General features: G+C 36.8%; 1 protein-coding gene across 1 annotated transcript in view; it reads right to left on the bottom strand.

Annotated features, from left to right (window-relative positions):
* Nucleotides 1-13,585, bottom strand: part of LOC124619703 (dynein axonemal heavy chain 2) — a 1,014,172-nt gene that overhangs the window by 172,000 nt on the left and 828,587 nt on the right. Inside the window, 1 exon segment of the mRNA XM_047146260.1 lies at nt 926-1,141. Within this exon segment, the coding sequence (XP_047002216.1) occupies nt 926-1,141 (216 nt within the window).

Below are 13,585 nucleotides of genomic sequence, written 5' to 3'. Positions count from 1 at the left end.
AAGATTTTGAAGTAGGCACAGGTATTTAATTAGTTTTCTCGGGTGTTTCTGGACTTTCACAATGAAGTCACTATGGGAAAGCTTGAATATCGTACTACTGAAATACTAACAGTTGTTGTCCAGTAGAAAAACCCTGAGACACATTACACTATCAGTTGAATCTATTTTTAGCTTGTTTCCTCCTTGGTGATATACATTACCTCCTTTTTAATTACAACACAGTTGCAGTCATTAAACTCTTGGTGCTATCACTATTTCTATCCACATGCATGCCCTCCCCCCTTTTCTTTCATCACCCAAAATGAAGGTTAACATTCTGCCACCTTTATTTCTCCCACATCACCTTTTTGCTTCCTATTATCATTTGCAACAGTTTTAAGAAATGTTTATTGATTGGCATGTTCACTAAGCAATAATAATAATAATAATAATAATAATAATAACAATATGCTTTACCAGTTTAAACAAGCCAATTTCCATCATTAGGAAACCAAATTTTGCAGCAGTATATGCATATACAAACTTTTAAAGTTTGACAATGAATTTGTTTGAATTTGTTACTACAGAATCTTATATTGTGAAACTGTGTACAGATGTACAGATTGCATCAGTGAATAAAATGTTTTGGGAGCTTATGACTCATGGGTGTGTCTCTTTGCTCAACATTAGTTATATTTATTATTATTTTATTCCATTCACAATAATAACAACACTAATAATTATAATAACAATAATAATCAGATAGTATAGTTATGAGAGATGTATCAATGTTTTGAGTTTTACACATGAAATAACTCTTAATAGAACAACAGACAATATTGTGAGAAATGATTAAACTATTTTGATGTTAAAATGACCACAAAATACACTAGCCTTATTTTAGAGATGGCATAAGTGTCATATCACACAAATGAAACATAGTTACATTTTTTCCTTCCATGTTCTTGATCCACTTCATGCCCTGGCACTGTGGATCAATTAGAAGTGGCCACCTTGTTGCCCTGGTGACGATAATTCCATTCTCTGTACTAAATTCATCTGATGGAAGCCCTTGAATGTTCCATTCTCGAATCATTGTTGGATCAGCAAGGAAAGTTGTAATGTTAAAGACATTTGACACTGGTATCTCGTCTTTCACAACCTATAAAAATAATATAATAGATTAGGGTACTGTTTTAAATACGAATACTATAACTATATAGCTAATGATATCAATTTGAGAAATGAAAAAAGTATAAATAAATTATTTTTATCTCTGAAATTTACATTGAAGCTCATATTACAAAGTTATAACATTTATTTGACATTCCTCAATATTTCTTAACATACTAATAAGCTAATTCGTACTCTGATATAAGCTAGAAAAATTTTAAGTAGAAAAACCAAGATAGCCAAAAAGTCAAGCAGGATATAAGTCTATAAAATGACGATTTATAGCAAAGTTGGCCACAAAAAATAGCACTAATGGACTCATATGACAACAAGTAAATATACGGCAGCTACATTTCATAAATTATTATAACTATTGATATGGCTGAGCTACTCACATGTTACAGTTTTGTCAAAATTTATATGCATTATTCCTTGAGATCCAACGTTCCTCCTCTAGTGCAATACTTCTAAATAGACTTCAGTGAATACTCTTATACAGCAAAGAACATTTTTGTCATAAAATTTTATAAACTTCATGCGGTTTAATATCAATCCATTTAGTAGACACTCAGAAAATTCCATCTTACTGATCAACAGATTATCTCTGACTCACTACTCTATATCCACAATTTGTCACTGTGACAATATGAAACATATATTTTTATAGTGAGGGCATAATGGCTTGTGATGAATCCTGAGCACACGAATAAACACTAAATCACATGAAGCCATGAAAGTTTGTGAGTATTCTGCTTCTCTGTTTGTGACATTGTTATCTTCAACCTGAAGATTGTTTAATGCACCTCTCCAAGCTGGTCTGTCCTGTGCAAGTCTTTATCTCCGCATAACTACTGCAACTTACATCCACTTGAACCTGTTTATGTACTCAAGCCTTGGTCTTCTTCTACAATTTTTGGGTCTTACACTTCTCTCCATTATCAAATTAACTATTCCTTGATGACTCAAGATATGCCCTGTAAATCTAGCTCTGCTTTAAGTCAAGTTGTGCTGTTAATTTATTTTCTTCCCAATACAATTCTGTTGTTGTTCATTAGTTAACTGATTTGCATACCTAATCTTCAGTATCATTCTGTACCACCACATTTCAAAACCTTCTATTTTCTTCTTCCTGTAGTGTTTTAATTTCTCATTTAACTTCCATTTAAGGCCAAATTCCAGATAAATACTTTCATAAATGTGCTCCCAGCACTTAAATTTATATTTGATGTTAACAATTTTCTCTCTTTCTGAAAAGCTTTTTTTGTAACTGTCAGTCTTCATTTTAAATCCTCTTAATTTAAGCCATATCAGTTATTTTTGTAACACAATAGCAACTAGTCTAATATTTTTAGTGTCTCATTCCTTAATCTGATTACATTATCAACACCTGATTTAATTCAACTATACGAACATGAACATGAAACTAACTAGCTAACTAACCAACTAACTAACTCCATTAACAAAGTTTTACTTTTGTTCATCTTCTAACTTTATTTCAAGACCCTTTAAATTCTATTCTATTCAACTCATCTGCCAAGTCCTGTGAATGTCATCAGCAAAACTTCAAATTTTTATTTCTTCTCTGAGAAATTTAACTCATTTTCCAAATTTCTCTTTGATATCCTTCACTGTTTGTCACCGTTGAAACATACGGGGGATATGCTCACTACATTCCCTACTATTGATGATAACTATATTAGTCTCTATTCCTTCTTGTCTCACTCTCCCTATTGCAGAAATGCAAATAATCTTGCAAGCATCAGGTGATAAAGTTAGTGAACTACAATATACAGATACAGACATGAGTTTGGGTCAGTCCTGGGAGTGTGTGTGGATAGCCCACTTGGTCAAGGTGAACACTTGGTATAAGGGGGAAATCCATGTTCAAGTCCTGGTCCACCGCAAATTTTCATATGTGGCTATTGAGTAGTAAATGTATACCTAGCACAGCTGAAATCAAGGAATTCACAGTCAACAATAAACTGTAAAATATTTCTTACAGCTGTGGATCGTCAACAGTGTGTGTTCTTTCAGACATGCATGTAAGTATTAGAAGCCTAGGCAGGCACACAATGATCCATCGTTGTCTTATTCTCCACATTGCAGCAAGCCAAGTAATGTTGTGAGAGATGAATTTAGTGGACTATGATATAAGGGTGTAGACAGTATGACATGTATGAGTTTGGGTCAGTCTGAGCAGCATGCACAGATAGCTGAACTGGTTAAGTTGACCACTCACAGTAAGCGGGAAATCTGGAATTGAGTCCCACCAAGGTACAAATTTTCACGTCACTCTTGGTAGTAAATCTGTACCTAATACACCTGTTGTCAAGGAATTCACAGTCACTGAATAAATGTTGAAATATTTCATGCAGCTGCAGATCGTCAACAGTGTCTGTTCTTTCAGACAAGAAAGTAAATAAAAAACACTACACTACACTACATGGCTGAACAACCCCAAATGCGGTCTCCCAGCCAGTGATGCCAAATGATCATTTCATTTCATCATCAGACTGTATCAGGAAGCTATACTTGCTTTCAGGAAGCTATACTTGCTTCCATAGTAAGTTATGCTGCAAGTGTGAAGACATATAGGGCAAGGCTAGTTGAACCTAACTATTTTACACAGAGCCTAGGGGAGCATGCTATTGTGATTTACTGGTGTATGCAGGACCACTTCTACAGAAGCTATTATCATATTATTAGGAATATGCCTCCTAGACCTGGAAATCAGAAATAAAGGAGTGTGACACTTGTGATGAAGAGGTGACACACGTAAAGTGACAAAAAGCAAACTCCAAGGAATAAATCACTCTGTACATAATGTGAGAATGGTAAGAAGATTGGGATGTGGGGATAATATTATTAGTTCATTCCCAATATGAGGGACAGACTTTATATGAAACACATTCTATCCTCAAGGAGCATGATACATTTCCTTACAGGGTATGGGCCAAGTGTTGAAACAGAACAGAATGTTGAAGGGTAGCTATGACTGTAGACAAACTGGAATACTGTACGATACTGTTTGGATCTGTATTAGTATCAGCAACATAATCAAATATGAAACAGCTTGGCGTGGAGCAGTACACAGCATAATAAGGAACAAATCAAAGTGGCATGAATTAAACAAAATATCTGAAAAGGTATCCAAGAGAGAACTGGAGATTTAGCTTCAAAGAAAGGAGACACACTGAATCACCATAAAAATTTACTTACATCTATATTTATGTATAAAGCAGCAAAAATTTAAGTATGTCCACAATCTCCTCCTAAACAACTGCATCGATTTCAACAAAATTTGGTACACATACAGCTTAAAAACAAGCATCAGCACTGTGGGAGTAAGAGCCTCCTAATTCTCACACCAATGGAGAGATGAGCAAAAACATGTTTTCTCAGCCCTGGCATGTAGGCTAGCCTGCACAACAAGCACCCAGCAAGCAGGCTGCCCTACACTACAGCTGTTATTTCATTTTATTTTATTTAAACATCAAGTTCTGTAGGACCAAATTGAGGAGCAAGTCTCCCAATTCATGGAACATGTTAGTACATGAAATTATGACATAAAGGTAACAATGGATAAAAATAAAATGTTTATGAAACCCCCCCCCCCCCCCAAAAAAAAAAAGAAGCAAGCAATTAGTTTACATAAGTGTAATCAACAATACAACAAGAATCAGCTTAATTTTTCAAGGAACTCCTTGACAGAACAGAAGGAGTGACCAATGAGGAAACTCTTCAGTTCCGATTTGAAAGTACGTGGATTCCTGCTAAGATTCTTGAATTCGTGTGGTAGCTTATTGAAAATGGGTGCAGCAGTATACTGCACACCTTTCTGCACAAGAGTTAAGTAAGTCCGATCCAAATGCAGGGTGTGAAAGCTGCTTATTGTTGGGAATAAGCTAATACCGTTAACAAGGAATGACAATAAGGAATATATATATTGAGAGGCCAATGTCAAAATACCCAGACTTGTGAACAGGGGTCGATGAGACGTTCATGAACTTACACCACTTATTGCCTGAACCGCCCATTTCTGAGCCAAAAATATCCTTTTAGAATGGGAAGAGTTACCCCAAAATATAATACCATACAACAAAAGCGAATGAAAATAAGAAAAGTAGACTAATTTTCGTGTCGAACAATCACTTACTTCAGATACCGTTCAAATAGTAAAAATGGCAGCATTAAGTCTTTGAACAAGATCCTGAACATGGGCTTTCCATGACAGTTTACTATCTATCTGAACACCTAGAAATTTAAACTCTTCAGTTTCACTAATAATATGCCCATTCTGTGAAATTAAAACGTCAGGTTTTGTAGAACTGTGTGTTTGAAACTGTAAAAACTAGGTCTTGCTGTTATTTAGCATTAGTTTATTGTCTACAAACCATGAGCTTATGTCATGAACTGTGCTATTTGAAACAGACCCAATGTTGCACACAACATCCTTTACTACCAAGCTAGTGTCATCATCAAACAGAAATATTTTAGAGTTACCTGTAATACTAGAGGGCATATCATTTACATAAATAAGGTACTGGAGTGGCCTCAAAAGTGATCCCTGCCCCCCCCCCCCAATCCAACCCATTTGACTGTACCCCACTCAGACACTACATCACAGCCATTCTCAACACTGTGAATAACCACCTTTTGCTGTCTGTTGTTAAACTAAGAGGTGAACCAATTGTGAGCTACTCCTCGTATTTCGTAATGGTCCAACCTGTAGAGCAATATTTTGTTATCAACACAATCAAATGCCTTAGTTAAATAAAAAAAAATCTCCCTAGTGTTCAAAACCTTTTGTTTAACCCATTCAGTAACTCACAGAGAAAAGAGAATATAGCACTTCCAGCTGTTAAACGGCTTCTAAAGCCAAACTGTACATTTGATAGCAAATTGTGTGATATAAAATGACCACTTATCCTCACATACACAGCCTTTTCAATAACTGTAGCAAATACTGATGGCATAGAAATAGGTCTGACATTGTATACAGTATCCTTTCATCCCTTTTTATAAAGTGGCTTTACTACTGAGTACTTTAATCGTTCAGGAAACTGACCACTCCTAAAGTGAAAATTACAAATATGGCTAACTACAGGGCTAACATGAGCAGCACATACTTTAATATTCTGCTAGGCACTCCATCATATCCAAGAGAGTCCTTAGTCTTCAGTTATTTAATTATCGACTCAATCTCCCCCTTGTCTGTATCACAAAGAAGTATTTCAGACATCAATCTTGGAAAGGCATTTGCCAAGAGATTTATATGATTCCCTGTAGAAACTAAATTTTTATTTAATTCACCAGCAATGCTTAGAAAATGATTGTTAAATACTGTACATATATCTGATTGATCAGTAACAGAAGTATTTTTACTATGAACTGACTTTATATCATTGACCTTGTGCTGCTGACCACACACATCCTTCACAACAGACTACATGGTTTTAATTTTATCCTGTGAATTAGCTATTCTATTTGCATACCACATACTCTTTGCCTTCCTAATAACATTTTTAAGCACCTTACAGTACTGTTTGTAATGGGCTACTTAGCTTGATTGTAACTACATCTAACATCTTGATATAATTCCCATTTTCTTCTACATGATATCCTTATCCCATTAGTCAGCCACCCAGGCTGCCTTTTACTGCTAGTACCCAGATTAGAAAGTTCTAATGGAAAGCAACTCTCAAAGTGCATGAGAAATGTGTTACGGAAAGCATTATATTTGTCATCTATGTTATTGGCACTATAAACATCCTGCCATTGTTGTTCCTTGACAGGGGTCAAAAAACTCTCTATTGCTGTTGGATTAACTTTCCTATATAGTTTGTCTGAGTACAAAAGCCTTTTAGCACTAAAATTTGTGCATCATAGTCTGAAAGGCCATTCACCCTTTTACTAACAGAATGCCCATCTAGTAATGAAGAATGAATAAAAATACTGTCTGTGGTTGGGCTATTGTTCCCCTGCACCCTAGTTGGAAAAAACAGTCTGCATCAGATCATATGACTTTAGGAGATCTACCAACATCCTTTTTCTTGCACAATCATATACAAAATTAATATTGAAGTCACCGCATATAACTAATTTCTGGTACTTCCTATAAGGTGAATCAAGAACTCTCTCTAGCTTGAGACAGAGTTAGGGGACCTATAAACAGCAACAATTAGAAATTTAGTTTCACTAAATTCAACTGCCCCTGCACAGCATTCAAATATCTGCTCAGTTCTGTGCCTTGATACATCTATGGACTCAAATGGAATACTGTTTTTTATGTACATGACCACTCCCCCATCCCACAAGGAACTCCTTGAAAAGCAGCCTGCTAATCTGTATCCTGGTAAAGGAAGCCTCTGAATTATCAAATTATTTAAGTGGTGCTCCAATATACCAATAATATTATAGTCAACTTCTATAACCAGTTCACCAACTTTATCTCTAATGCCTCTTATATTTAGATGAAATATTCTACTTCCTTCTCTACCTGTAAACATTACATCCTCTGAAGGTGAGCCCTTAGTCAGAGGGACTTCCTTTAAGCAGATATACCTATCAGCTGACTTCAATCTAAAAATGGTGCAGCTCTAACACCAACTACTACAGGAATTTTTCCATGAGTGATCCCACCAACACCCACTACACTGTCACCTATAAGCTTTGCCAGCCTCCTCTTCCCATATTTATCGAGTGCAGGCCATCTCTAGCGAAACCTGATCTACTGATAGAGCCAACTGGACCACTGCAATGTGACCCATACCCTCTGCCATCAGTGCCTTCTCCAGCCCCATGTTAACGCACCTAACAGCCGCATTAAGATGAGACTGATCATGACACTGAAACAGTTGCATGAAATCCACATTAATGCAACCAGTTTGAGTAGCTATCTTTACCAGGCCAGCATCTACATCATATTCCCCATCCCTATGAAGACTATTCCCTGCTCCACTCACTATCATTACCTAATCCTCCTTTGTAAATTCCTACATAACTCCCCTACGCTGTCAGTCACCTGAGCCAACCCTGCATTAGGCTTCACAATGTTCGTGACCTAATACTCACTCCCCAACACTTCCTGCAACTGCTGGCCCACACCTCTACCATGCGAACTACCTAGCAGCAGAACCTTCTTCTTTCTGTAAGACTTTGCAACTGACCTAGGCCTCCAAACTGCTGAGGATTGCTGCATGTTACCTATACCTACAGCTACAAGAGGCTCTTCTCCACTCAATTGTGACAATTGGTCAAATCTATTGCATATACGCAAAGTATAACTGTCTGAAAATCTCCTCCTCCTAGCTGCCTTCTTGCCAACTGCCAGTTCCCATTCCCCACCACCATTCACCCTCCTCAACCTACCTAGTTTCTCATCTGCATGTTGTAACTGCACCTGGAGGGCACATATCATACACTCCTGCTCCTCTACCAACTTATTTCTGCTACAGATTCTGCATTCCCAGGAGAGGATCTTGCTAGAATGCCCACTGGTCCCCCCCCCCCTCTCTCCTTCACCCCTCCACCCCCAATGAAAATACTTTGAAGAAATCTCACATCATAGCCCACTACTCACAAACCTATGACAGAGTCACCACTTCTCACTCATGGTAAAATTTTACAGTTACTGAAAAAAATATACATCTATGTCACCTAAGTTGTTACATCAGTAGAACTATTTACAGAACTAACAATAGTGGCCTTGAAATTCTCTCCCTGTACTAAGAAAGCAACTACTTTTATTAATAGTACAAAATCACAATTAATACCAATACCAACAAAAATTCACAAAATTATTAGCTAAAACCAAAAATTCAAGTGGCCACTGGAACACTCAATGAAGTTAAAACAGTGAATGAAAACTTTACTGAAATATTTCACTAGAAACGTCAGTTGAAAACTAAAGTACAAAATTTACTGAACAACTTCAACGCACAAAAAATTCTAAAAAACACAGCAAGCGAATGTTTCCAAAAGTTCATTAAATTGATATTTCACTACAAACAGCCAGAAACACTGCTGCAAACTATTAAATTTAATAACTGTATAACAATGCACAAAAAGTTGTAGTAGTACTGGCCTGCTTTGTAAAAACAGTTTTCAAGCCCCCATTGTTTAGGCTACCCTCCATGCATGACAGGAATGTTATGACAGTATATCAGCCTGCTTTATGGACCTGTTTTTCCGAGACTACATGCATTGTTGGGCAAGGCTGGAAAGGTTGAGATGATAGAGAAGTGAATGGGCAGACAGAGGGCTTCTGACAGGGGGATAGAGGCATGAAGGGATGGACAGAGAGAGGGGGGAAGGAGGGGAGGGATAGTGAGGGTGGGAGAAGGGGGTGAATACAGAGAGGGGGCAGGAGAAGATCAATAGGGAGAGGAGAGCAAGAGGAGATGGAATGATAGATGGAGCAGGAACAGATGGACAGAGACAGAGGAGGAGAAGTAGATGGATGGAGAAATGGTGGCAAAGGGAGAGGGGGGGGGGGGGGGGGAGGAGGAGCAAGTGGACAGTAAAAGAGGCAGGAGGAGTAGATGAACAGTGAGGGCAGCAGGAGGAGATGGACAAAGAGAGGGGGAGAAAGAGGTGAACACAGAGAGGGGGAGGAGGAGATGTATCAAATATATGTGTCAAGCCCTTTTGTGAGCGAAGCCAATGGGAAGAGGCTAGTATATGCTGAAATGGGACTACCTTCCCATTCCTATCTGAAATTCCTTCCTCGTGTCAACATTCTCTGAAGAGGTTAATTTAGCTCGAACTTTTAGCTTTCTGGACTTTACACTGTTACGTCTATACCCAGTCCCAGTAGCAAACTGCCCTTTAAAAAATTAGTGCATATGAGTTTACTATCTCAGTTTAAATTTCACATTAGTATACTACCCAATTTATATTAGCAACTAAGGGGAATAAGCCACTTATTAATAAACCAACTTTGAAACTTCATGATATGAACTGTGCACTCATGTTGCACCACCTATTCTTGAAAATTTACTTCTCTCCTATTTCTGAAAAGGTATGATGTTTATTCATTATGATTATTTAAAATGATAGCTCCACTTGAGAGAGATTCAAAATACTGTTAACACTATTTTATTCAAAGTGATTTGCTTGTAATTAACTAAAATGTAATTCAAATTGTTGTACTGTAAAATTCATTGAAATTGTATATGACATTAAGTAAACTTATCCAAACTGAATATCTGAACATGTGGCCCATTTTTGATGTAAGTAACTAAAATCATCTAATGACTTTTAATTGTTATTTTGTAAATTACATTTAACAATGTATTCCATTGTTTAGTTTTATTTAAAAGGGAATGGTGCATGTGCCATGGAATGAGTCTGCTGGGTTGCTTGTTGGAGGCTGTCACATTGCCAATGTATATTCCACAAATGTACTTGCTAATCAGTCAGAAAATAAGACGAGAAAAGTGATACACACTTGTGTTTTATTTAAAAATTAGTACAACAACAATGCTGAATTCTGGGACTTAACTGAAGCAACAGTACCCCAGGGTGGAAGTTGTGTATCTCATCATACGGAGCAGATAAATTACTATGTGAACTTTCATTAACTGTGATTGAAATTTTCTAGTTTTCACTCATCTCTGTACTTGTGAAAGGTGGAAGCTCAAACTCTTAAGTCACTCCAATGATATGATTGAGAATTCACTATTACCACTGTCCAACTATAGACAGAACTAGAGAAACTGTATTTTTTTCTCACTCAGTGTCAGTGGTAATTAAAATGCTTCCCTCCTTTCACACAAGTAAGGGTGGCATTTTAATATGGTGTCGCTGAGCTGGGATATGTGTAAGTCTGTATACTAATTCTTGCACTTCATTTCAGAGTCTAATTGTGATGTGTGACAATTGATTATTGGACAATAGTTGGAATGAGACAGAAAGTGTGGTGTGGGAACTCACCGTAGCACCACATTTGAGATGAGTACAGTTTTTAAATTTTAAATTACTTTTCCTCAGACTATCATTTTTCCAACTATTTTTTGTCATGTGACTGTTGATAAGCAGGGGGATAGTTGTGAATTTTCATGTAAAGATAATCTGGTTAGGCAGATTTATTTTCATGTTTTGTGCCAAGCATTTTCTTCAAATATGGAACACACGAAAAATCTTGATATAACTGGAGAGGGTTCATATACTCAGTCAACAACACCAAACCTGCAACAGCCCTCTGAGGCATCACATTTCTTAGGATTTTCTCCAAACAAACAGACCTCAGGTTGATTAGAAAGATTGTCTCAACTCTTGGATCACAAGCTTACAAGTCAGAATAATTATTTAAAGAATGAACTTACAAGACAAAACAGTGACCTAGGAAAGAGTATTGTTAATCTAAATGACACTGTTAAGACAATGGAAAGGAAAATTCAGGCTACACACGGACAAGTAGCAAACCTCTTTCAAAACTTAGTCAGTTACATCACTCGACTGACCTTGAAATTCAAGCAGTAAAGGTTGATCACATAATGTTGTGTGTGGAGAAGATTGAAGTTATTATTCACACTAACTTAGGTAGAAGGAACTCTGAATAAAAATTAAGCATGAATATATAGAGCACTAAAGTGAATTCATTCAACAGAAACTAAAACTAAATAATGATCAAATTCGTAGCCATACTACCAGTGTTAATAATAAAATTGAGACTTTGTCTGAACAGGTTAACATCTGATTAAGTGATATTGAAACAAATGTCATATACACAAATTGACAGAATTTTGTACCATTTTGTAACAATTTATCACTTAAATACTTCCATGAAGACTTTAAAATACACCCAGTACGGCAACGTAAAGATAGTTTTCCTCTGAACTTGCCTGATTCTGTGAAAATTAAACTAGCTAAATGTGCCCTTGATGATGAAGCTACTCAGAATGTAAAGCCGAACATAACATTTAATGAATCTGAACAGATGTTCTTGAATAAATTCCGGTCAGAAAGTAAACAGGTGGGCATCAAAACAGCATTTTTGAACAGTAGTAGTGTAGTGCCTCGAGAATTTCAGTGTAAGTTCTAGAGACACTCAGCTTTCCACCATCTTGAACACTCGATATTTTAAGTAACAGGGTGAGATGTGGAGATGTGTCTATCTCGCTACCGGTTTTTGTGTGTGCAGGATGGACATGTATCTAGAAAATATTGCAACAGTGATGGTCGATCGGCGCGGACAAGTGTTCGCAGCGAGCGCCATAGAAGCTGTATGTTCAGTACAAGGAGCAAGAACGCTCTATTCTTTGATGGTGTAATGACTGTATTGTTGTGAACAAATGAATTATGTACTGAACTAAAGAAATTTACATTGGATTTACTGGTGTTGGACTTGTGAGAATCAAGAACTGGTTTTGTAGTGGTTATTAAACCACACATATTGTAATTGTATCTGTTAGTATCTAATGGTCCAAGACAGGGTTGACTCACGAGAGTTGAATGCTTGTGTGAAACTTGAAGTTGTTTTATTGTGGAGATGAAAATACAACAGAGTTGAACAAAAGTATCCTGAGAGTACAGAATCATTTCAAGACTAGAAAAGAAGTCTACTTTGAAATTCTTTTAATTAGCTATAGTCTTCGGAGAAGAAGAGTTTGTGAAGATCGACACAGCCATCTGACCCAAGAAGAAGATCAGCTGCCACAATACATGAGTCAACTGCGAGAGACGTGTGAGTTTTGCACCCCAGTACCACACTGTCTCCTGTTGTCTGAAAATTGTTAGAGCAGGTACAGACCAGGTAATCTCTCAATATGAAATTTTGTGAGAAATAGTTATGTAAGCTTGCTCACCTGGAATTAGAGAAACTAATATTAAGAAACAGCAGAATTTATGTGGTAGTCCACACATCAAGATCACAGTTGGAGATTGGTATAGTTATAGTTTGATTGAGACAGGAAGTGCAATTTCTGTTATATCTGAAAAGTTCTGAGATAGAGTTAAGGAGAGTTCTGAGTATATTGAATTTACTACAATGGGAGTTAGGATTTAAGGTGCTACAAATAAGTATATCAAAGTTGTTAACAAACTAACTTTAATCATGTTTCATGTTGACAGTGCAGTTTTTGAGCAAGGATGCTTGGTGGTCAGTGATTTGAATGAGGAGATATTGCTAGGACTGGATTGGATATTGAGGAACAATGTAACATTGGACCAGGTAAAGTTCGGAGTAACTTTTTCTAATGATGATACATATTTTTCTGGTTATACTAGGTTAAGATTGAGAGCTGGTGACACATCTGCTAATACAATATATGGTTTTGAGATTTAGGCAAAAAAAGGCTATGCAGATGATGACGATTTGTCAAGTAATGATACGACTGACAGGGAAAATATATTTAGTGAACAACCAAGAAGAGTTAAGAGCTATGCATGCAAGTTAAGGCTTAAAGAGCACCAGCCTTTTTTTAAAACA

This window comes from Schistocerca americana, chromosome 6 (genome assembly GCF_021461395.2).
Source record: "Schistocerca americana isolate TAMUIC-IGC-003095 chromosome 6, iqSchAmer2.1, whole genome shotgun sequence".
Lineage (NCBI taxonomy): Eukaryota > Metazoa > Arthropoda > Insecta > Orthoptera > Acrididae > Schistocerca > Schistocerca americana.
The sequence above is the reverse complement of the archived record's forward strand: the minus strand, read 5'-3'. Positions and strand labels throughout refer to the sequence as shown.